Genomic DNA, 23,178 nt, shown 5'->3' with positions numbered 1-23,178 from the left:
TGACAGCAGCAACCGTAAGCACTACAAGCTTTCCTGGATCCTGAAACATGTCATACTGTCAACCCTTCTGGTCCTGGGCTCCCATCCTTAAGAGAAACATCTCTCCATCTTATAAAGCAATTAAATCCTCAGCTGTAGTCCTCTCCTTGCAAACAACAGTTAGCTAGTTTTAATGATGAATTCTAGCGTGACCACACATGCAGGAGGACAGGCAGGTAGAGACTGATGCGTTAAGGACAGAGTTGAGACTGCGTTTACATGGCACAGATCTGCTGGCAGTATGCAAAGTCCTTACAAGGTTCTGATGGCACTAACAGGAGCATGTGACAGAAGTTCTCTTCGTTCGAGAGAATAAAGGGTTGAGTGGGAAGCAGTTATCCTAGAGATTTCACCGTTAAGACAGGAGCTAAACAGACTACCCTTTCCTACCGAGCTGATTTCAGGATAAAGAGACTGCTGCCTCCTCTAATTCTGCGTTACCCTCTTTTGCTGTTGGAGCATAGGAGTCCTCAGCATGGCTTGTGATGAATTCAAGAGGAGAGGAGGCGAGAAGATCTCATTACCATTTTGCTGCCTATTAAAGAGTGAGACAATCTAGCTGTGGTAAAAAATAAATAGCTGTACACAATTATGAGAATCGCCAAACATCTCATTTTATGTCGGGGAAGACTATTGCCTAATACAAAGACAATGTAATCCTGCTGTTGCCTTGCTCAGATGAGAGGCGGCCTTGAGCTAATTAGTTTCCACTATAGCCAGGCATGAAATTGCCAACTTTATGATAGCCATCTGAGCAACGATGTGCTCTCTGCATCTTTCCATCACATAAAAGCTGGTGTAACAAGCTGCTTCACCACTCTAACAAAGCACAAGCTCCTCACTAATGACCACTGGGATGCTGAAGGATATCTAAGAGAAAACAAGAGAAGGTTTCCAAATCCCAGACACACCTCTGCTCTGCAGCCTTGGTCCTTTTTTGGACATCTTCCTACTTCTGTTCACAGCTCACCAGCGCAAGGGGATGCTTTGCAACCAGGAGTCTACAACCCACAGCATTCTGCAGCCAAACTTTCTCATCATGTTTTAGGACTTTAATAGCCAAAGCAGGAATTGTTGGGGACTTCAGGAAGAGCCAGCAAGCGTGAGAAAGAACATTCAACCCAGGGTGTTAAAGGAGGCAGAAGATTGTTTTCATAACATCTGTGGTGAGATTGTGTAAAGCAATAGACAGACTGCCAATACTTGGAAGTACTCAAAAGGCAACTCTGGCAACCTAATAGATTGTTTTGTAAACAACTGGTTTCAAACTGATCCTGAAATTAATGGGAAAGGCAGTAGAGTTACTTAAGGATAAAGGTGCTGTGGTTTCTATGTTCTCTGCTTGGCTACTTGCACAACAGCAGCCATACACCGGCGTGCTCCTGCTCACACCTGAGAGCTGTGCCTGCCCCTCTCACACGGCTGGTGAGAGCTGAGGTGGCAAACCACGGCAGCTGAAACGCAGCCACCTGGCCGCCCTGCCTGTGTCGTGGTCCCAGTTTCCCAAGAGCAGCTGCTCCAGAGAAATCTGCCTCCTGTGTCCCATCCAGTGCTGACTACCGCTTGCCCCTCATGGCTGGACGGCAGCTTGGCATCTCCTCAGCAACCCAACCCACTTGCCTGTGCTGGCTGGCTCCTCGGGGCAGCGCAGGGCTCCCAGCTGCTGTTCTGTGGGGGTCCGTTCCAGAGGCTCCTCCAGGCACATTTCTCTCACAGGCACGACCTGCCCCTGCACCCCGCTCCTGCCGTGTCCACGGCCCCTTTGCAGCACAGGGAAGTGAGGCCGTGGCACTGCCACGCTCGTCCTTCACTGCCCCGAGGAGGCAAGCAGCTGCTAGACGCGCTGACTCTGCCTCCAGATGACTCCTGCTCGGCTTAGGGCAGACAATGGCCCCGAGGCGCTGGTCTCGCCACTGCTAGTGGGTCCCTGCCACCTTGCCACCCCGCTCATCGCGGGGGCCTGCCCTCTACTCCACCTCCCTCTTGTCAGGGCAAACCCCACGCTGCTGCCCTCTGCCCCAGACACCTCCCTCGCCCCCAGGCCATGTGCCAAGGGCTCCCCCTTCTCCCTAGACTGTCCTCTCCCACCTTCCAGAAGCTTCTGAAGGCTTCCACACCGCTTCACTTCCACGGGCTCATACAGACCTGGCACCAGTGCATTTCCGCTTAAAACCAAAACAAGACACCAAAAAAAAACCCCTCAAACAACAAGAAAACAAACCCTATAAAAGTGTATTGATGAAATATTGTCATCAGCAGGTCAGACATACAAGTTGCTGGGATGTTGTTTTTCAGAGTCACTGAAGTACAGTCACATTGGCTTATGACACAGTTGTACCATTTACTATTTTTATACACTGCTTAAAGAAGTTACTTCTAGGGCCATTTAAAAAAAAAAAACAACCAAAAACACCTGAGCAAACAGAAAAACCACAAAACAGCAGCAAGACATGATTTTTCTGCATTTACATTTCCACCATAATATTGAAGTATCACCTCTTTTAGGTTTGATTTCATCATGGAGTTCCCTTTCCTCTCCCGGCCCCCAGCTAAGAAAACATCCAATTAGTTTGCAGCAATGTGAAATTGGTGACACACCTGCTGCCATGCAGGCACTGAAGTTGAAAGCCCTGCAAAACTGTACACTGTCCCCAGGTGACTACAGAGAGTGTATTAGTATTAAGGAAAGGGCACCCACTGGTTTCTCCAGGCAGCTTCTCTCACACACCGTGGGGAGCCCACCTCACTGCTCCTCTGCTCTGCTGAAACCTCCCTGAGATCTGCAGCTCTAAAGAATTGCCCACAGGGGTCTAGATAATCGCTCCAAAACACAAAGTGCTCGGGAGTCAGTCTCTTTTCCCATGTAACAGGACAAGAGGAAAGAGACTCAAGTTGCACCAGGGGAGATTTAGACTGGGTAATAGGAAAAATTTCTTAACTTGAAAGGGTTGTCAAGCATTGGAACAGGCTGCCCAGAGAAGTGGTTGAGTCACCGTCCCTGGAGGTATTTAAAAGATGTGTAGATGTGGCACTTAGGGACATGGTTTAGTGGTGGACTTGCCAGTCTTAAGGGTTGGATTTGATCTTAAAGGTCTTCTCCAACCTAAATGATTCTGTGATTCTAAGGGGTGTGTCAAAGTGGACCTTGTTTGCACATTTGTTACAAACACCTTTGGTTGGAGGGGAAGTAACAGGCACCCCCTAGTGTAATTCTACCCAGCCTAGGGGCAACAGTGGTATCTTGTATAGTTTATTCTTTTTGGTTAATTTGGTTTTGGTGTGTTCTCCCCTTTTTTACGTTTTCAGGCCCCAGATCTTAAGAAATGCAGCTTTAAAGGCAAAAAAAAAAATTACTTCTTTCTCTCAGATGCAGCCAACATTCTCAGCTATCCACATGGAAAAAAGTGTACCCATCTCCCCAGTCTATCTCACCTCAGAAGCTTAATACAAACTCTTGTTAGGTCACATATATAGAATATGGTTTTACAATCCTATTTTGTCCAATTCCAAGTCTTTTACATAATGTTTACTATGAGGCAACCACTAAGAAAGCAGAAGAAACCCCTCCATCAGAAGTTATCCAACTATTTTTGGTCCTGTTTAAGCAGAAGAAAAAAAACCTCATAAACAAAACACACTTTGTTTTATAGGAACGTACACCCTCTAGGGAAAAACCCTTTTGCCAAAAGAATTCCCAGCCAGTGCTAACCAGAGTTAATTACAACATGGTATTAAAAGGACAACTTATTTTCAAATACTTAAGAGCGTTGTGAAACAACCTCTGCCAAAATTAAAGGTCTGCTCTCTGCTGGGTTATTGTTCCAGGCTGTCTGCAGACATCACTGCATGAGTTATACTATTCTGACATCATTTTGCAAGTACAGTGCCCAAAGCACATGCCTGTACTATAACATGGTCTTGACAGGACCTCACATTTCCACCCTAGTAAATCCTAAATAGTTTCCAGAAGTGCTATGTAGAAAATACCCAGTAAGCATGCTGGGTAGCAATTCAGACGGTCACATGCTCTGGGATTCTTGCTGTCTCTGAAGAACTTCCATATGTCCAGTCTGTAACTCTAAGCAGGTCAAAAAGAAGAAAAAATTAGTCTGATGCACATTCCTCTGATCTCCGGCACTGCCACAACTGCTGTTTTGGAGTTAGTTACCTGATGCCAGCACAGCCAGATCCAAATCTGCAGACCGAGAACTTCCAGAGAAATTAGTTGGACAAGAATAGACAACACGGAGAAGGCTCATGGTTCTGAAGAGCAGATAATGCTGGCAAGAGTCACACAACGGACAAGGTCTGCCACTGTGGTGACATAGTGAGGATCTGGGGTCCTTGGGCAATTCCAGATCTGATGCAGGTCTGGAGCAGCGGTATGATGGCCTCATCTAAGTGTAAACCAATAGTTCCTAACCTGGTGAACACTCACCGAACAAAGAGCAGTATCAAGATAACCCCTGAGCTGCTGCCATTGCTCAGAGCAACATTGTGAAGGAATGGGAGTAACTCACATGTGGAGCCTACAGGAAGGAAGGGAAATGCTCTGTAGTTTCCTATAGATGGGGCCTGTTGTGGTTACAGAAGTAGGTTTCTGTATTTTCTGCTTAACTCTGGGTTGTTGTGGACAGACATGATGCCATTCATTAGTGAGAGAGGTATAGGAAAGAAGACACCAGAGAGAAATTTAGTTCAAGTGTGTGCAAATACCATCCTTGTGGGCTAAAGCGGGATTTTTCCCTCTCAGATTTCACATCTCTTAGAATATCCACATACTACTTGGAGCCTTATCCTTCCTTTAAATCCCTATTTTAAAGGGGGGTAATATTTTTTCCTGGAGAAGCGAGAATACCTTTTCACCAGATACAGAGCATCCAATATTCCCCTAATCCCTCCCCACAAAAGCCAAACAGTACTCACACACCCCAGACAATTGTATTATTAGGAGCTTAGAAGGGAGAAACCAGAAAATTCATACCTATGAGAAGTAAGAATGTGTGGCTAGGGTTACACAGTCTACTTAGGAGAAGCAATTTCCCGTGTTTGGCAGAAGAGATTCTTGCCAGAAGGCAAGAAATTGCATGTGCTCTACCAGCACCCACCTGCTAGAAACTGCTTATAATGGCTAAAGCACACTTAGTAGCTTTATTAGCAATATTTTATTAAATAGCTTTGGTTCACTAATACCACAGTTTTTGCTAAGGACCTTTTGCCAGCTTGCAAGTTTTTGAAGACTTCCATGTTAGTAGATTTTACACTGACAAGTTTTTAGTGTCAACCTGGCTTAAGATGTCATTCAGAAATCCTGGCTTCTAACTGAGGTTTATTCTTTGTAATAAAAGGCCCAGGCTAGAGCCAAGAGTCTCAGAGACTAATGGGTTAGAGCCAGGCCATGAATAATTGAGGATATGTTCTCCATTTATGGCATTGAGTGGCAGCGACTGGCTGTGAAAAAGCATTTGTGGGAATCCCAGGGTCCTCAGGCTTTTCAGTCGTGAGCCCCTATGGCTGCTGTTCCTCACCATCCCCAACCAAGTCACAGCTGGGGGAGGTGAGGAACAGCACTACTCGCAGTCTGCCCTTCAGCTGTCAGAAATCAGACCTCTGCTGAAGTCTAACAAATTCAGCCTCAATTCCTGAGCACGGCTGGCAGGGACCAGCCACACCGCCACACATGGGAAGAGTTAAAGAGAAAAGAAGAGCTACCGCATGTTACGTTTGAGTACGTGTCACACGGAAACCACCACAGAAAACAAGATGCATTGCGACCTACAGATTGGGTATGGGCAGGCCTAATGCAATTCCTCTTCCTTTTCCAGAAGGGGCAAAAAAAACAAAAACAACCAAAACCTCATGGAAAGAATTATAGCAGCTTCTGAGTTTCTCATGATCACACAGAACGAGGAACGTCACCAGTTCATTACTAGAGGCCTCGCTTAAGGCCACAGGGAGGTCACAACTATACTCCTGCAATATTAATGACTGGCCCGGGACAGCTATATAGCAGCTTATTGGTTACACACAAAATGCTTCCATGCGCTGAGCTACTGCAGAGGCTGGTGCTGTGGGTTTTTCTAGACAAACACTGCAGTTCCCAAGAAGTCTGAGTGCTATTCTGATGCCTAGTTCCAGCAGCACACCTTTACCTCTGGAGATGAGCCTGGCCCAAGGAGCAGCAGCAGGTTTCTTGCTCTGAAGGTCTGAGGACTTTCTTCCTAGAATCCTTTTTTAGATGAGATTTATAAGCATCAAATGCCCCCTCCTTCCCCCCAGAATGACAACACAAAGGAACTGAAGATGGAGGGAAACAGGAAGAAGATGGGGACAAGGAAAGAAGCAGCAGGAGAAGCTCCTCATGCTATCTTCAACTTCCAGAGTTACTTAGGGCAGAAACCCAAGCAGCAAGCACAATCCATATACAGTAGTGGAAGACATGCAACAAAATATCCAACTGTGTGCTGCTCTGAGAAATGGAAGGGAAAATTATCCCTAAAAATGCCAAGCATGCAGCACAAATCGTTTACATTTGTAATTACAAGTTATTTTAGCTACCCTGCTGCCAGGAGTAACTAGGAGCAGAAGGAAGCGATCAGTGTCATCATCTTGTCCCCCAGGGACCAGCCGATGCTGCTGATACTGCAGCACCCGTGCTGAGTTTTCCTGGTGGAACACCTCCCTCCAGTGGCCAAAGGCAAGTGGTTTCCACAGAGCTCGGGCAGTTGGGGACCCAAGCTGGGGCCAAGCAGCAGTCCTCAACTTCCCTCCTTTCTCCTTCCAGCTCCACATCAGGCTGAAGGAAAACCAGCAGCGCCCTTCCCCACCTAGAAGCCATGTGGTCAGGTTTGGCAGCTTTGCCATGAAGCATAACCCTCCATATCACAGAATCGTTCAGGTTGGAAAAGGCCCTTGGGATCATCGAGTCCAACCATCAGCCCGACTCTACAAAGTTCTCCCCTACCCCACATCCCCCAACATCTCATCCAAACGACCCTTAAACACACCCAGGGATGGTGACTCCCCCCCTCCCTGGGCAGCCTATTCCACTCTCTGACCACTCTTAATGGGAAACATTTCTTCCAAATGTCCAGTCTGACCCTCCCCTGTTGCGGTTTAAAGCCATTCATTCTTGTTCTGTCACTAATTCCCTGTGAGAAGAGACCAGCACAACCTCTCTACAATGTCCTTTCAGGGAGCTGTAGAGAGATGAGGTCTCCCCTCAGCCTTCTCTCCTCAAACTACAGTCCCAGCTCCTTCCATGGCTCCTCACAGGATTGAGTCTCCAGGTCCTTCACCAGCTTCATTGCCCTCCTCTGCACTCGCTCCAGCACTTCAAAATCACGAGGCCCTGGGAAAGCATTGCCACCTGATTAAAGCAGGGTGCTCTGGTAAAACAACCAGAAAGAAGAGAGATCCCACATGACCAAGAACCAAGCTCTCCTCCAGCACAGCCCAGGACAGCCTGAAGGAACAAGTTGTACTCACAAATCGTTACACCCTACTGTGGGTTCAGGATCCATTTAAGCACCTCTCGCTCTGTACTTGGCTGGTCAGGCTAACTGGAGTCTTAACTGTTGCCACCAGTGTCAGCTGGTAGTACCCCAGCACCTTCTCCGCAAACTTTGTTCTGTTTCTTCAAGCACGCATGAGAATTTAAGTCGTGTTTATTCCTTCTGAAAGCAACAGCTCCAGGGTCCATTAGTGAACTAAGGTCAGTCCTTGGAGCAGGTTCAGAAGGAATTATGAGATCCAGCTCATACCCACTTCTCAACTGCTTAGCTGAGGGAAGCAAGAAGATTCGTACAGTTGCTCTATCTACTTCAAGAGCTTTTCAGTCAAGCCCAGTGTGTGGTGGCATAACCTACAAAAAATGCAGCTTTTTTCCTCCCCACAGTGGCAGGGCAGAAGCTGAGAAATCTTTTTTTTTTTTAAAAAATAGCAGCTTGAAGGCAGGAGCCTACCAAAGGTGAGTAGGAAGAGAAAAAAAATTATAAAGCTAAGCTAGCAAGAGCTGTGTACACTGTGGGCATTTTGTCAGTTAGCCCCTGAGGCTTATGACTTCATACAGTGCAGACTGTACAGATTTGAAGTAACACCATCAAATACAGAGATCGTTTAACTTAGGAGATGGCAGGTAATTCAGAGGAACTACCACTCTTGTCAGCTCACCCCAGGACAGACATACTTCACAAAACAAGGCAAAGTTTACTCTAGAATACAGCCTAGGAAAATCACCACCTCCCTCTGCTGGGCAGTGTTTTCACAGTCCACACTGATCTCACACACAGCCTCAGAATAGCTTTGACAGGCTCTGTGCTACCTCAAACAAACAAGGTGTCATTGATTTGCATGTAAAGCAGAATTGGGTGGAGAGAGGAAGCAAGGGGAAACCACTGCAATGCACAAGTCGTAGGCAGAGATATATTTTTTTTAGCAAAGTCTTTATTACAGAAATATTCACCCTCTAGACTTTTATATCTGTACATGCATTTCTTCCAGTAGGAAGATGTTACTAAAACCAGACAAAAAACGAAAAGGAAACCCAGCACGAGCTCCTTTTTACTTGCTGCTTGGCATTGGCATCTGTAACTGAACAAGAATCTTAACAAACAAGAACACATTAGAGAATAGACTTTGTGCTACAAAAGCTAGCAAGCTTTACTGTTATGAAGGGTGCCTTCTGCTATAGCAAAGGTCAGCTTGAAGGATCTGTGCAGGAGGGGGCAGGTGTCTCAAAACAGAAAAGCCTTATCAGACCTTCAGAAAAACCAGCTGTCATATCTACTCTCCCCAATCACTGCTACGTCCAGAGTTAAGGACAGAGCAGGGACCCACCGCTGGGGCCCTGATCCCCTGTGTGAGCCTTTCTTCCAAGAAGGAAAACCAAGTAGGTAGTGAAGCCACCCCTTGGAACTGCTATTGGGGTTATTTCTACCACCCCCACTCCTGATGAGACAGTCCTGGGACCACCTCTGTAAGGCAAAGACTCTCTCACCAAGTACCTCGCATCAGGTCTCAGGCAAGGACCAGCCACTTCTCTCTCGTACAGCTTCCCGCTGTCAGCGTGCTTGCACCTACGTACAACTGGAGGAAATCCGTTCTGCCCAAGCCACCTCTAAGACAGGATTTGCACCCAGCTCCCTTATCTAAGAAGTTGGGGCAGTTTGTCAAATACATTACCTACTTTCTTCTGCTTTACACCACTCCTTGCTGCTGGCCACTGGCTGAACAGAGCGTACAGCCCAGCCATTAAGTACAGCCCACCCAGCCTGCACGACTGCAGAACCAGCTATTTCTCTGCTGCAGTGCTCACACTCGAGACAGAGCTCAGGACACGGCTCCAGACCACATTGGAGTCAGAAGACTGGACAACTGAAATAAAACCAACTTAACCTTGCATCCAAACTATAGAACCTGAACTGGGCACTGGTAGCAGTGATATCTCCAATCTATAGCATCAGCAATCCAGCCAGATCCCTCCGTATACATAACTAAACCCCACAGCCTACAGATTTTATGTTCATAAAGGGGGCAGGGGAAGAATCAAGTTAATTGTAACCTCTATAAAAGTTGGCAACCCAAGAATGTAACCAGCAGAGCCAGCCTGGGGCTGAGTCCGCACTACGCAGCAGTCTCTGAAGTACCTCCAAGCTGACAGGAGCCAGCAAAGCAGTGCTAGGGGGAGAGGAAAGGTAAAGAGGCAAGTGGGAGAAATGTGTGTCAAATCCAGAACCCAAGGGACACGTTCTGAAAGCAGCTGAGCACCACCACCACAATCTGCTAGGCCACACTAGGAATAGGTAGGCTTGGCTCCCTCACAGCGGCTTCTCATCATGCTCAAAGGGAAAAGCTCCGCTGAAGGCAAGGCATAGCTGACTCCAGGAGCAGGAGAAGCAAGTATGAGGGTAGTGCTCAATATTTCCCAGGAGAGCCTAGGCTGCAAGATGCATAGTAGGAGCCGAATCAGGTTAACTGCAAGGGAGAAGGCCTATAAAGCACAACTAGTTACCACCACAAGTCAGTGAAGTAGGTGAAGCTACCAAAGCACTTGGAATCTCAACAGCAATCCTGGCTCATGAGACAAAGAGATGGGACTTCTGGGGGTAGGGGGAAAGGTGTGTGTGAGGAGAATGAGGGGGGAGAGGACTTATTGAATGTTAGGCCCAGTGGCTTGTAGAATGGAGATATGAATAGTAATGTTTAACATGGAGCAGGCAGCAAAAGCATTGTCCCCTCAGGTTAATCGGTGTCTCATGTGATACGAGACAGTTAAGTTCTGCTTCTTGAAGTAGAAATAATCCAGAGGCAGGATGCAGGTGGCCCAAGGGCCCTATTGCCAGAAGATCAGGCTGTATTGCAGCTCTAACAGTTCTTAGCAGAGTGGTATCAGAAATGGGATGTCACAGGAATAATGGTCAATGGTTGGACAGTCTGGGCATGAGGCAGGAATGTTCTGTTTGCTCCTTTCTTTGTGGTGCTGTAGCTCTGGAGTCAGCCAACTCAAGACTTGGGCACTTTGGTGTAGTCTTCGCTGTGTATGTTCTTGCAGAACGAAATGGACAGTATCATCCCCAGCAGCTGGAATAAGTAAAGAAGAATGGGAACAAAATCAGCAACCAGACAGGTAATAAGGTGACACCACACAGGTGAACAGAGTTGGTTCCCAATGCAAGGAAAATGCAATAATCGGGATGACAACAATATTTTGCTGCAAAAAGATGTGCCTTCAGCTGGAAACCCATGTTACAGGCTTCTTAAGGCAACAAGTGGGATCTCACTAGCGGGATGTTTTTTATCTTGCTCTTCCTGATTATGCATGCAGTGAATTGCCAAGCATCAGACACAGCAGCAGGAACCACAGGTAGACAGGGCTTTGTTCCAATTTTTCATCCGACCAATGGAAAGCAGCAGTTTAAAGCTCCACATAGACACAACCAAGAGCTAGAACTGCACTGCCATTAAGACAGGTGTCTATCACTTGAGAAAACAGCTTTGGCTTTAAAAGTCTCCCTGGTAAGACAGTATAGGTTCACATCAGGGAGTGACTTACCTCTATAACAGCAACACCAGTGCAGACACCAAGAATGACACCAAGGTTGTCTTTCAACCACTTCTCTACACCATCCATGCATCCCTATGGAAAAAACATGGTCACAATAGAAAGAAGCATGAATCTAAGTACCTCTAGACTGAAAATCCATAACACATCTCCTTGTGCATGCAGGGGTTATCCCAGTTATGTGCTATACCAAGTTTCACAGTAGCTTTAGCAGAAAAGGGCAGGATCCCTGTCCCTCCTTGCCCCAATTTCCACATATAATTCAAGCAATACCGACATGAAAAAAGTGCTCTAAATAGCTCTCAGAGGAACAAAGAAAAGGCAACTTCAGTGGAAGCCTCACATGGCCCAGACATACCCACTCACCTGCTCATGAACAGGCCAGTCAGCATACGTTGCAGTGCCGTTGACAGGAACATCCAGATCACAGAAACCACGATGGACCTGAAAGTCCTTGGAGCTATTGGAGCAGGAGCAGGGATAAGCATTCATGCTCCGATTGATAAGAATCTTATTATCTTCCCAGTCCTTTGCTCCAGTCCATCCACAGCAGGTGATCTAATAAGCAGAGAGAGATTAACATGGTCTTATACTTCGTGCTGGTAACATACTGCATGTGAAGACAAGCAGTTGTGGAGGCAGAAGTACACAGGAGCTCTCCACGTAACAATAGTCAGGTCATACTGTTTGCATGAATTAGTCACATCAGAACATCCGCCCTTGTTACCAGATAACCTACGCACAGGGCCATCCAAAAGACAGGGGCATTATTTCCTACCAGAAAATCACTCCGCTAGCAAGACAAGAGATACAGGGTCACTTCTAGCAGACTTTGAGCATAGTAGACTATAATCTGCACAGGTCATCCATAAAGTTCTAGCACACCAGTCATGCTAGAATATGAATCCTTCACAAGCCTTAGTGCATAAGGCCTAGATACTCAGATTTCAGCAGGCCATACAGCTTGACACCAATCCTACAAAGTGAAATTTTGATTAGTTTTTGCAGACTAAATACTAGCAAACCTCATCTTATATCCAGGTGGCAATGCTAAATGGAGGTAAAAGTATAAAACAGATGTTGCTGGTGAGTCAGCTGGAGGAGGGCAGTTGTCCTGTGTGACACATTTGAGAGATTTTTTTCAGTCCCTCTTGTTTATTGTCAGCAGATTGATTTGGTGAGGGAGAAGCAAGGCAGGCAAGAGATTCATGTGTTGGCAAGACATCGCATGTATTCAAAGACATCCTAAAAGGATTACTACTTCTTCTTCCACTAGCAATGCCGCTTCCGTAGGTTTAAATGCTGGGACTTTATTTTTCTTCGAGTAGCACACGTTTTTTGAGCAGACATGAAGCAGGAACTTCTAATTTCCTGGTTCCCAAATGCAAGGTATCGCTGATCTAACCGTGGCCCCCAGGGGACACCAGCACCCGCCGCACGATGGCGTTGACATGCCACTGAGCCCCACCTAGTCGCCATGAGTTTGCACCCTCCTGGCTGCAGTTGGGACTGGCTGGAAGAAGGGATGAGGAAAATTTTCCATCCGAAGAAACATTTAAATTCCTGTACAGCCACGTGATAAATCTGGAGGGGAAAGCACATCGGGAAGTCCAGCAAAGACTAATATCTTAAGCATGGATCCCAGTGCCTGCATGGTAGTACAGAGCAGAAAGGCTATCGAACTTGAAGCAGAAGTTTAGGGAAAATCCCCCTCTGCTCAGAAAGGAAAAGTAATGTTTCAGTCTGATGTAACAGACACGAGAGAAGAGGTACAAACAGCTGAACATCCACACCAGGACAAGCATTTGGTTTCCAAACAAATGTTGAAGATCCAGCCTCCAGAAGGAACTACCTCTGCCTCACAGAGGTTTGGACTTCAACTCCAAGACTCATCTACAGAACACCCATCCCCTTTCAAATGCAAACTCTAGCGTATGAGAAGAATTAAGACTCCTAACACTGACTTCTCCACCTCTACAAAACCTTCTGTTCCTACATAAAAGAAGGGCTCAAGCAGAATCATCTCTCCACAGTAGCCTCAGTCTTCTCTTGAGTTCTCTCAAGAGCGAGGAGATGCAACTGCAGTGCTAAAACATAAATAGTTCTGCCTCCAAGGAGGAGAAATACTGCAGGTCAGTGTTTTGCAGACCGGAGAACAGACAGAAGAAAAATGCTCTTATTTGTACTTACTACACATCAATCCCCTGCTGGGCATGTATTTAACCACCACAGCCAGCCAGCTCTCAAGCTTGTGGCTTGGCAGTAAACAGCTATCATGACTCCAGTGGGCCTGAGCATTGACCTAGTTGCTCAAGCGCTGACCCTGATGCTAAAACAGAAACTGTGGGCAGTTGGATGGCTCCTAAGAATGCTGACACTTGCAGAGAAGCCATCACAATGAGCAAGAAACATGCACAAAGTAGTAAGGCAGGCAGTGCTGCTGACGTGCCTGGCACTAAACTAGGGATTTTACTTGCTACAGAAATAGTATGCACTGTGGCTTTCACACAGGCTAGTATTCAGGAGGCCCTGCAGACTAAGAGAAGTGTTGGGGTGCCATTTGATAGGCCAGACACATTAGGCTACACAGCCAATACTAGCTAGTCCTGTCAGCTGGCATGCAGGAGTGGTTCAGCATCTTACCTAGTAATAGCAAATAAGACAGTTTTCTAGTCTGCGGGCACCAAACCTCACAGGCAACTTTGCAGATCAGCCAGATTAACGTGACTCTTGCAATACCTGTTTCCCTGTCCTCAGCCTAGTTTTAAAGGCCACTGACTGCACTGACAAACAGCATCATCTGCCTCTTGCTGCCCCCCATGACTCACCTGTGCTTGCACATAGTCCCACGCACCTTGTAAGCTCCTCTTATCATCATTCAAAGGGTCATAATCCTTAATTAGATTTTCAACTATGTGAGACAACTCTTCTTTCAGCTGGCGAGGGAAAAAAAGGTGGGAGAGTTAGATTAGTCAGTTCCTTGTAGCCTTTTCTTCAGGACTTAGGGTATATATACATATATATATATATATATATATATATATATATATATGCAGCTTGGCTCACTCAAAAAAGCCAACTGCAAAAAGTAACAAGTACAGATAAGGTGATATATGCAGCCTCAGTCTTGAAGGGAAGGTAAGACAGCAGCTTTGCTATGCAATGCAACAGTCAAAGCCCTGGTACCTCCCAGCAAGTCCTTGCCCAGGCACAGAGAAGGGCTACAAACCTGCAAGGCAATAAAGAAACAGAACTGGGTATGGTTATCCTGGTAAGACATAGTCTGAAAAACTGCTGCCTGCCCCAGACGAGATAGCAGTGAAAGGTAAGTGCAAGCTGAAGGACAGCACTGCCTTAACTACTCACAGGTAACATGTTCCTAACCCTGCACTGCAAGTGAGACTCTGGTCCAGAATCTTAGTCACTGCAGTTCATCTCCACTGCTCACGGAAGGTGTGAATCACTGCTCCGGTACACAGCTGGGTTTTCTGACATACAGCTGGTGGAAACTTCCCTTTTTCATAAGGCGTTAATCTGCCTTTCCGCAAACTCCTACAACTGCTGCTTCTATATTAAGAAATTAAGTACTACAACTATCTAAACTGCTCAATAACAGTCTTATCACAAAGCTCAGGTGTATCATCCCTTCACTCCCATTTCTTATCCAGAGAGATTTAAAACACCTTTCAGTTTGCTGCAAGGTGCAAGCCACCACCCAGCAGATTCCTTCACCTTCTTCCTCCCACCTCCTCCTGAAGCTCTTCTCAGCCAGCCCGTGCATGAGGACAGCTGTTATTGCTAAGGCCAGACCCAGATCACAAGAGGCTGGAGAGAAGTGTCATTAGACTGCTGGAGGGATGGGATAGAGTTAATCAGCCAGAGCACTAGAACGCTCCCATCCCACGTGTTACCTTTTCGTCTATGGTGCAACAGCGTATTTCAGATCAGTGGAAATGGTTTTTCCCCTTCCTTTGACTGTTAAGCACTGCAAATGGCCATGGCAAACCCAGGGACATCCAGCAAGAGGAAGCAGTGCCTACTGTTAGAGAGAGTCTTCTCTACATCAGCAGCTCCTCTTCCTAGGAAAACTGCAGCTCAGCTCACTGCAATCCCAGACAGATAAGAGCTGCATAACCTTTCTTCTTATGACGTCTAGTTTTTCCCCTTTTAATTACTTCGCTACCCCTTTTCCTTCCCTTCAAATCAAGGCAACCTGACCTGGTTCTCACTAATGAGATTGGCCTCGGTTGCTGCCATAAGCCTTATCAGTTACTGAACCTCTGAGTTCCCACCCTCACCCCTCCCACACACTGCTGTTCCATGTGCTGAGGGAGGCAAGGAGAGCTGGGCTTGTTGTCCTGCCCTGGGCCCACCAAGCCCCTTAGCTATTAGGCCAGTTGGAGTCTAGTGTCACTTCTGCAAGAAACTCAGGCCGTGCCTCTGTTCTCCATCCCAGGACCCCACAACAAGCAGAGACAGGGCCTGAACCAGATGTCCCCAGTCACAGCTGCACAGGGAAGCTGTATCTCTGCTCTTCCTCTACTCTTACACAAAAACAGGCAACAAGTCTTACAAACAGCTCTGGTTTCAAAAGGTGACGCATTTCAGTTAAAGGAAAACTGAGGCATTCTCATGTATTTCAGAAAGTAATTGGAGAAAGGGGGAATATTATGCAAACAATAGCACAGCTCTGGAGAGCACACACAGAGGCAGCTTGTTCACAGGTTTAACCGGCAGAGCAGCCCAAAGGGGAAGCACAGGCACCTGCAGATGATCACCCTTCCGCACTTGGTAGAGGAAAACCGAAAGGGCAACAAGCTAGAAAGGCATATTGCACACTCAGACAGGCTTCAACATCCTCACCACCTTCACCCATTTAAGGCCTGTCCGGACTCAGTTCTGTGTGGAGCATGATTGCCTCAAGAAATGGCTACTCCTGCTTTCCGGGCTCCTGCCACTTCCCAGCTGTAGCTAGCCCGCTGTCAGAAGACACGACCCTGCCACCCAACAGCTGGGACACTCAAAGCCTAGGCACCAAAGCCACTGCCCCCTGCCAGAAAGCAGCAGGGATGTCAGTCTCCTCTTCACATGGACTTACTGAAGAGGGAGCTGCAGAAAGGTCAACACCAGAGGCAAGACCAAGGTCTTTGATTCCAGTCTTGATCACAGAATGAATCATGTAGACTTCTTCCACTGTCAGACACCATTGGCCACCTATCATGTCCCTCTGTCTGAGACTCAAGCTAGATCCTTCCCCCAGCACTTATTAGCATCTAGCCTGCACATGAAAATAGACTCAAAAAACCAGGAGTGGGATCTCATCCCCCCAGTCACTTCAGATTCTGAAACTAATGCATAGACCATGGCCCCAGACAAGTCACTGCACACTATCACCCAGGCCTGTTTGCTGCAAACGATAGCTAGCAAGTAGGGCAATTCCCAGAAGACCACTGCTCTCCTTTGCTCAAGGCTTTTAGAGACAAGTTGCAGAGAACTGTGTGAACTAGGCCAAGGGAGACCCTGCCCAGGCTGTCGCATGTCAAGTGGCCTGTGATCCACAACATTCAGGTCATAAAGGAGAATGCCATTTGCAGCATTTGTGACATTATTATTTTGTCCTCCCTAAAAAAAACCCAACCCACCACCCAGTTTCAGTTACCAACAGATGTAGGGAAATGGATGTTGCATTAATTCCAGTCTGAAGGGACATTCCTCTAGCAATGCCCATGGGAGAGGCAAAGCAGCAGCCTTCCTGTCAGAGACAGCTTTTTACAGTTACACTAACTCTCAGTACACTTTCATATGTCTGGGGTGGGGAAGGATTTTGACACTGAAAAGGAACATACATTCCAACAAAAAAACTCATCAAGTGAATTTGTGCAGTAGCTACTAATCAAGAAAAGGGCAGGTAGAGAAGGGTCCAACAATAATCCTGTCTGCTCTCCTGCAGTGCAGAAATCAATACCTCAGTTACAAGTGGAGGAGTGAATATCACCTTCCTACATTCTGGATCCAAGATCCTTTCCTTGTTTTGTATCTAACCAAGTTTCTGAAGTCAGAAAAAAACAAACACAGAGAACACAATAGATCTAGGGACTGGATCTGGAGCAGTTTGCTTCACAGTGCTCCGTGCTGCCCTGCCCTGGGATGACGTACATCAAGTGAAGCAGAGCGACATGCACAGCATCACTGAAACGCAGCCACAAACTGGGGGTGGGGGGTGGGGGGGAAACTTTCAGCCAAGAGCTTCCTGAAACAGTTTTTCTTCACGCTCTAGGCAGGTATTTCAGAGCATCCCTGACATAGAATGGCTCTAGAAGAGCTTTTCCATAAGTATTGTTCACTGAGGACTGAACAGGGGCATCTGTTCCAAGCTCAGCTTCCCCTACCATTCTGCTGGATCCATACAAGTGATGGCCACAGCCACACCGGCTCCAATGGCTGTGCAGAATAACCCCCAGCCCTTTTATTCTCTCCCTGGGCTGACTGAGGTTCAAATGAAGAGCTACAGCCCAAAAGCTGGAGTTTCCTAGAGTCAAGTGACAGCTGGAGGAGAAATCTCAGCGGAAGTAGGGAATTTCATGGTCTGAAAAGTCACATTTCCCCGTTGCAGGGGAATGCCCAGCTCCACACCTCCTCCTCTGCATTAGTCAGAGCTGTTTGCTGAGAATCAGCAGCTTGTTTAAAGCTGTAACTTTAGACACCAGCTAGCCAACGTTTCACTTCAACTCCAGCCAGCCCCAAGAACAAGCTACATTCACACACCATTTGGCAAGGAATTCAGCCAACAGCTGCTCGCAGTCACCGCAGCTGCTTGTACAGAGCTCCTATCAGCTACGCTGGGGGCAGGCACCTTCCCCCCACCCCCAAAACCTCACCACCAGGCCCCATCCTCAACCACCTGCTTTCCGAAACCACCTATCAGGAGGGTTGGCTTCAGAGAAGCAAGCACAGCCGTGTAGTGGTATAGATATACAGTTATGTGGCAAAGGACAGGGTTCCCCACAGCTCGTACCAGAAACCTGCATCCCAGGACAGAAGCCAGCAGGGACCCCACAGTTAGAACTTGCTCCCACTGCATGAATATGGCTCCCAGTTTAGCTGTCAAACAGCTGGAATCCTGGCTGGGCACTGCCCTGCATATGGAACCTACAGCCAAGATGGGCTGTTGTGATGCACTTAAGCGGCTCAAAAGTTATTCCCTCTACACTACCAAGCCTACTGGAGCTCTAGAAGGACACACTGTGAAACTGCATTCCTGACAAAGAGATCCCCTTCAAAATGTTAAAACACTTGGCTTTAAGCTCAAACTGTAGTACAGGAACTGTCAGATACTTGACTTTGCCCTTGGGGAAAGAGGACAGCTCTTCCAAGGAGTTTTATATACAGATGCAGAAGGACTGAAAGGACTGAACAGGAAAACACAAGGAGGGAGGCCAGTCAGAAAACCAATCACCCAGGCTGGTAACCCTTCAAGGCACCAACGATGGCAACACAGTAGTAATCACTGCTACTACATGCCCAAAGAGTAGTCTGCAGCAGGATCAAGACGAGGTGTGGCCAAAAGCTCTTCAGGAACTATTGTTACTGTTCCCACTACCAAAAAATAAAGCCTGCATACCAAACAGAGCTTCATAATCCTTCAGAAAGTAGCACTGCTGAGACTAGTAGATAGAGAAGCAGCAAACTGTACAGCAAAGCTGCTGAGCTGGGGTAGAGGAAAGGAGAATCCAGTTATGCCTGCTAATTGTATAGTTCCGTTTGGAAGAAAGAATTTCCAGGTGTCTCCTGTTCCCCCAAACCAAGACCGAGGAAAACATGTGCAGTAAGAAACACTTACCGTTTCTTTCTGGAAGTAGATGATCAGTCCAGCAGCAACCTGAGTTATGAGGATTACCATCAGGCATGTGAAGTACTGGAAACAAAGGAGAACAGACAACTCCTATCAGCCTTTAGAAAGGTTTGTACATAATAGCACAAGTTTTAGTAAGATTTCTTATACAAGAGAAGTCACAACATTGAGCCAACACCTCTGCCTGCAGACAAGTTCTGCTATCAACAAATGCTCTCTCCAGTAAAAGCATCTACATCAGATCAGTGCACTTCAGCACTTCTCCCAGCAGGCCACCTTCAGAAGGGAGAGGGTTTACAAGCACCCTCTGCATGTGTCATTCCAGTTGGGGCGCCCTCTCCATCTCCAGCTCTGTTCCCAGGCCACTTTGACCTCAATCAGCTGGACTCTGGTTAACCCATGCCTCCACAGCAAAAGTCAATTTTACAAACCTATTTGTTTTAATTATTATTTTTAAAGTCAATTACTTCTTAAAAAAAAAGCTATTTAATTTGTTTGAGAATCTAAATTCAAGATTCACCAGCAAACTGCTTTTAAGGAGAGTTTGAGATCTAAGGTTACTTTCAAATGGTAGCAACTACTACCATTACATTAGGAGGCCATACTTGGTTTCCTGTATATATGTGCTCTGAGTAAGCAGGAGCCAAGTAGCAGATTGGGGTGTATGAAGCTACTGTCACCTCATCACAGACAGAAAATTTCCTGTAGATGAACCGTTTAAAGAGAGGTCCTGACATAGATAGGACATTCCTAGTTGAGTCTCTCTCCACTTTTACACTTTCTGCAGAAGTTTAACTTTGCAGCAGAGGAGGACACTGTCACTCCCTCTTGTCTCTCACTGCTCTTGATAGCTGTCCTTGTACCATTGGAGCACAGTGCCAACTGGGGAGTTGGGGTTGGGGGGACGAGGTACGGGGTGACCTGGGACATGTCTCCTCAGCTGGCAGTCCTCAACCCACTGTTTGCAGAAAGTGTCAGTGACATCCTCTCTCATTTCACAGACTTATTAGTTCATCATCAGCAATGTCTGAGGAACCGCTGCTGCAGCCGGTTGACTGCTGGAGAATTTAACATGTGCAAATGAAGAACTGGATCTAAGCTGACGTAGCAGAAGTACCATCCCCAGGAGACCTGAGCCCCAGCTACAATCCAACAGATATTTTGCAGGAGAGGTATTAAAGACTGGATCTAAACACAGTATGAATTATCTCACCAGACCCAAGAGACATCGGATTTCATTGACTGCTCCAAGACAGCCCAGGAGCCCCATCAGCATGGTTAGAGCCCCGACACTGATGAGGATGTATGCACCCGTCTTCAGGGAGGGAGATGACATCTCTGTAGGGGCCAGGAGAGGGAACAAAATTAGCTACTGGCAAAAACTACATCTGTCGTCACCATTTAGAGAACTGCCTCTATATCTATTTATAATGGTCTCTTGTCTTCTACAAAGGGACTGCATAGAGGCATGTTGAACATGGAGACAGAAGGCTGTTTCTGGGTGTCTTCTGATGAAGGAAGACTTTTAAAGGTCTCCATTATCTCAGCGCCTGAAGACTCAAGGTCCCTCCAAACAACTGAACTTTGCTTGGAGAAAGTTATCTGCTTACTGGATTTTTAACTCCCTCATGAATGCACTCTGAGTGAGAGCAAGATAAAGTATGTTCTACTCCACAACTACTGCCTATTTGCTTCAACTCCCTTTGCTATCTTCAGGGACTTTTTTTCAAGTTCTAAAAACCCTTTTTGGCTTGGCTTTTCACTTTAAATGCATTATTCCTTGTTCCAGCCATTCTGTTTTTACTTATTCACTTGCAGTCAACAATGGGACACACAAACTCCGTGGAGTGAAACATGACGCAAGAGCTACCACCAGTGTTGAGCAAATGTGACAGGTTACTTGACAAGTCAGGGTTGAATGGTTTATGGCTGGGCACTCACTGCAGGACGTTGCAGCACCTGTGTATGATCCCTTGAAAATACATGCTACGTCAGGGTCAAAAAGATATCATGCTCAAATTAGCTTACTTTTACATATCCTCCAAGCTATCCCCTGCTATTGTGTCTGGAATGACTATGCTCTTGAACACTGAACAGTGTTTGAACCAAGTTTAGGAAGCAATATTTCAGACATGCTGGTGCTCTCAGTCCTCTTCCCTCAACATTTAGTACTGTGAGCAACAGAAGAAACCAGCTCTTACATTTGGGTTGGTCACAGGACTATTTCTTGCAGAATAGGATTGAAGTGAGCAAGCACGATGGCATAAAACTTGAAGAGATACTTTGTCTAGACGTAGTAACCAGAAACCTCCTGTTTAAGAGACATTCTTAAACCTGCAAGCTGCATGATGCAGGGGGAATTCTGGATGTCCAGTGACTAATAAAAATAATGTTCCTAGAGCTCAGCATTTAGTTTCATGGACAGCAGTCCCAGGAGGCAAGCTTCCTCTGAGCTCCTACTGAGATAGGTTCAGAGAGAGTAACTGAATCCCAAACTAATACTCACCCCTCTAACAAATACCTCCCCCCACTTCTGCTGGAAGTCACCAGCTTCCAAACTTTTTCCCTAGAACATGCCAAAGAGTGAACGCAGTCTGGTTTACTGCCACACATGTCACTTCAGACAGTTCAGCCTTGATTCATTTCCAGGCTAGATTCTCCCTCACTGGACCTACACCACAGAAACCAGGATCCTGCTCTGCCTTCCTCATCAGTCCTGGGACACTTGCTGTGCAGATTAGGTGCTGATACTGCACAGCATTTACTGAGGTAGCAGCCTTACAGGAGTGGCCTTCACAAGACTACACTATTGTCTCCCCTAAAATCTGCTCAGCCATGACGCAAGTGTTCAAGTGCCCGGGTTGCTCAGTCAACTTTTTGACCTCCACAGTGCTAGAAACAGTTGCTCAGTCAACTTTTCATTAGAAGAAAGAAAATGTATTTCCAATACAGAAGTGCTTCAGAGAGGTGACAGTGGTAGGGGGACAGGAGCCGTACTTGCACTTCTCATCCACAATACATCTTGTCTTGCAAGAGAAGGCTCTGCTGGCAAGACGACTCCTGCCCCGTTTGCTGTCGTTCCGTGTTTTCCCCTGCACTGGGCAGGCGGCCAAGCAAGTACAAGAGGCTCCTTTGGCAGGGGCTGGAGTGCCCTGCTGTGCCCAGCTCCCTCCCCATGCCTGGGTTACTAAAGCAGAGGGGCAAGGCATGGGAAAGGAAGTGAGGGGGCAGGGAGAAAGAGCTGATGCTGGAGATCTCCAGGAAGGAAAACTAAATCCTTAAGTGCTCTGTTAGCAGAGATTCTGGGTAAAACGGGAAGAAGCAGAGCCAAGCTCAGAGACCTCAAGCGGCAGTAACACCCCTCAGCCTGGGGCAGCAGCTGCAGGCCCACTGGTCATGCCTCAGACTCTGAGGGATGCTGCAAACACCCAGGCCCTGACAAGCTCTTTTTTGGCTGCCTGTATTAAAAGCACGTTTCTGCTCAAGCCCCCACTTTATTAACCAACACCCCTTGTTGTGCTTCTTGCCCTTCTAGTACTGCAGCAGCAAACCAGGTGCCACAGCACAACAGAGCAAGCAGCAGTAGCTGTGCCTATGGCATTAGAGGGGGTGTTACCTCCACCCAGCCCCTTCCAAAGCCAGGCCATGGTGGCTCAGCAGAGCTTGGGAGATAAAGCCCTTTGCAGGATCAGTGTAGTATAAACAGGGCTATGAATGCCATTACTGTTCACGCCCTGGGGCGGCAAGCAGCGTGCAGTCAGCCCTCCCACAGCACCTGACACTGGTGCCAGCCTCAGCAGTTCTGGAGGTATCGAGATGTGTAACCTGACAAGTTATTTGAAGCCCACTCTAGGAAAAAGCACAAAGGAAGAAGAGCTTGTGAAAGATGGAGCTGAGCTACTCATTTGGGAAGAGTCCACTTACAACCCTGCAAAGGCTCTGCTAAGCCAGCTCAGTCTTTTGGCTGTTGCAGAAAGCAGACAGACCCTCCGTTAAGACTCAAGTCGATGTTCTTGGCTGACTTAAAGGGGAAGGAAGCTCGCCCCTCACGTGCAGCAACACAAAACACCTCTGACTGCCAGGCTAAGTCTTGTGAAATGTGTATAATCAAGTATGTTTTAGAAGTCAGAGCACACAGACCAATACATTCCATTCCCTCTCAGATCTACATCCTCTACTGCTTAGGAACAAACATACTGGCTACTTTCAAGGTACATGAAGCATC

The 23,178-nt window shown here is 46.9% G+C and overlaps 1 protein-coding gene across 3 annotated transcripts in view; it reads right to left on the bottom strand.

Moving 5' to 3' along the window:
• Nucleotides 1–8,449: 8,449 nt before the first annotated feature.
• The window catches only part of CD82 (CD82 molecule), a 43,418-nt gene continuing 28,689 nt past the window's right edge, over nt 8,450–23,178 (bottom strand). For 2 of the 3 annotated variants that reach the window (XM_074909406.1, XM_074909407.1), the window contains exons 4-9: nt 20,167–20,291; nt 18,942–19,016; nt 13,930–14,037; nt 11,468–11,659; nt 11,093–11,176; nt 8,450–10,620 (exon numbers count right to left, since the gene is read on the bottom strand). In XM_074909406.1, coding sequence (XP_074765507.1) covers nt 10,543–10,620; nt 11,093–11,176; nt 11,468–11,659; nt 13,930–14,037; nt 18,942–19,016; nt 20,167–20,291 — 662 coding nt within the window. In that variant the 3' untranslated portion in view covers nt 8,450–10,542. The remainder of the gene's footprint in view (nt 10,621–11,092; nt 11,177–11,467; nt 11,660–13,929; nt 14,038–18,941; nt 19,017–20,166; nt 20,292–23,178) is intronic. The other variant, XM_074909405.1, reaches the window with a different exon arrangement.

This window comes from Athene noctua, chromosome 6 (genome assembly GCF_965140245.1).
Source record: "Athene noctua chromosome 6, bAthNoc1.hap1.1, whole genome shotgun sequence".
Taxonomy (NCBI): domain Eukaryota; kingdom Metazoa; phylum Chordata; class Aves; order Strigiformes; family Strigidae; genus Athene; species Athene noctua.
Note: the sequence above shows the minus strand (reverse complement) of the source record. Positions and strands in the feature narration are given on the sequence as shown.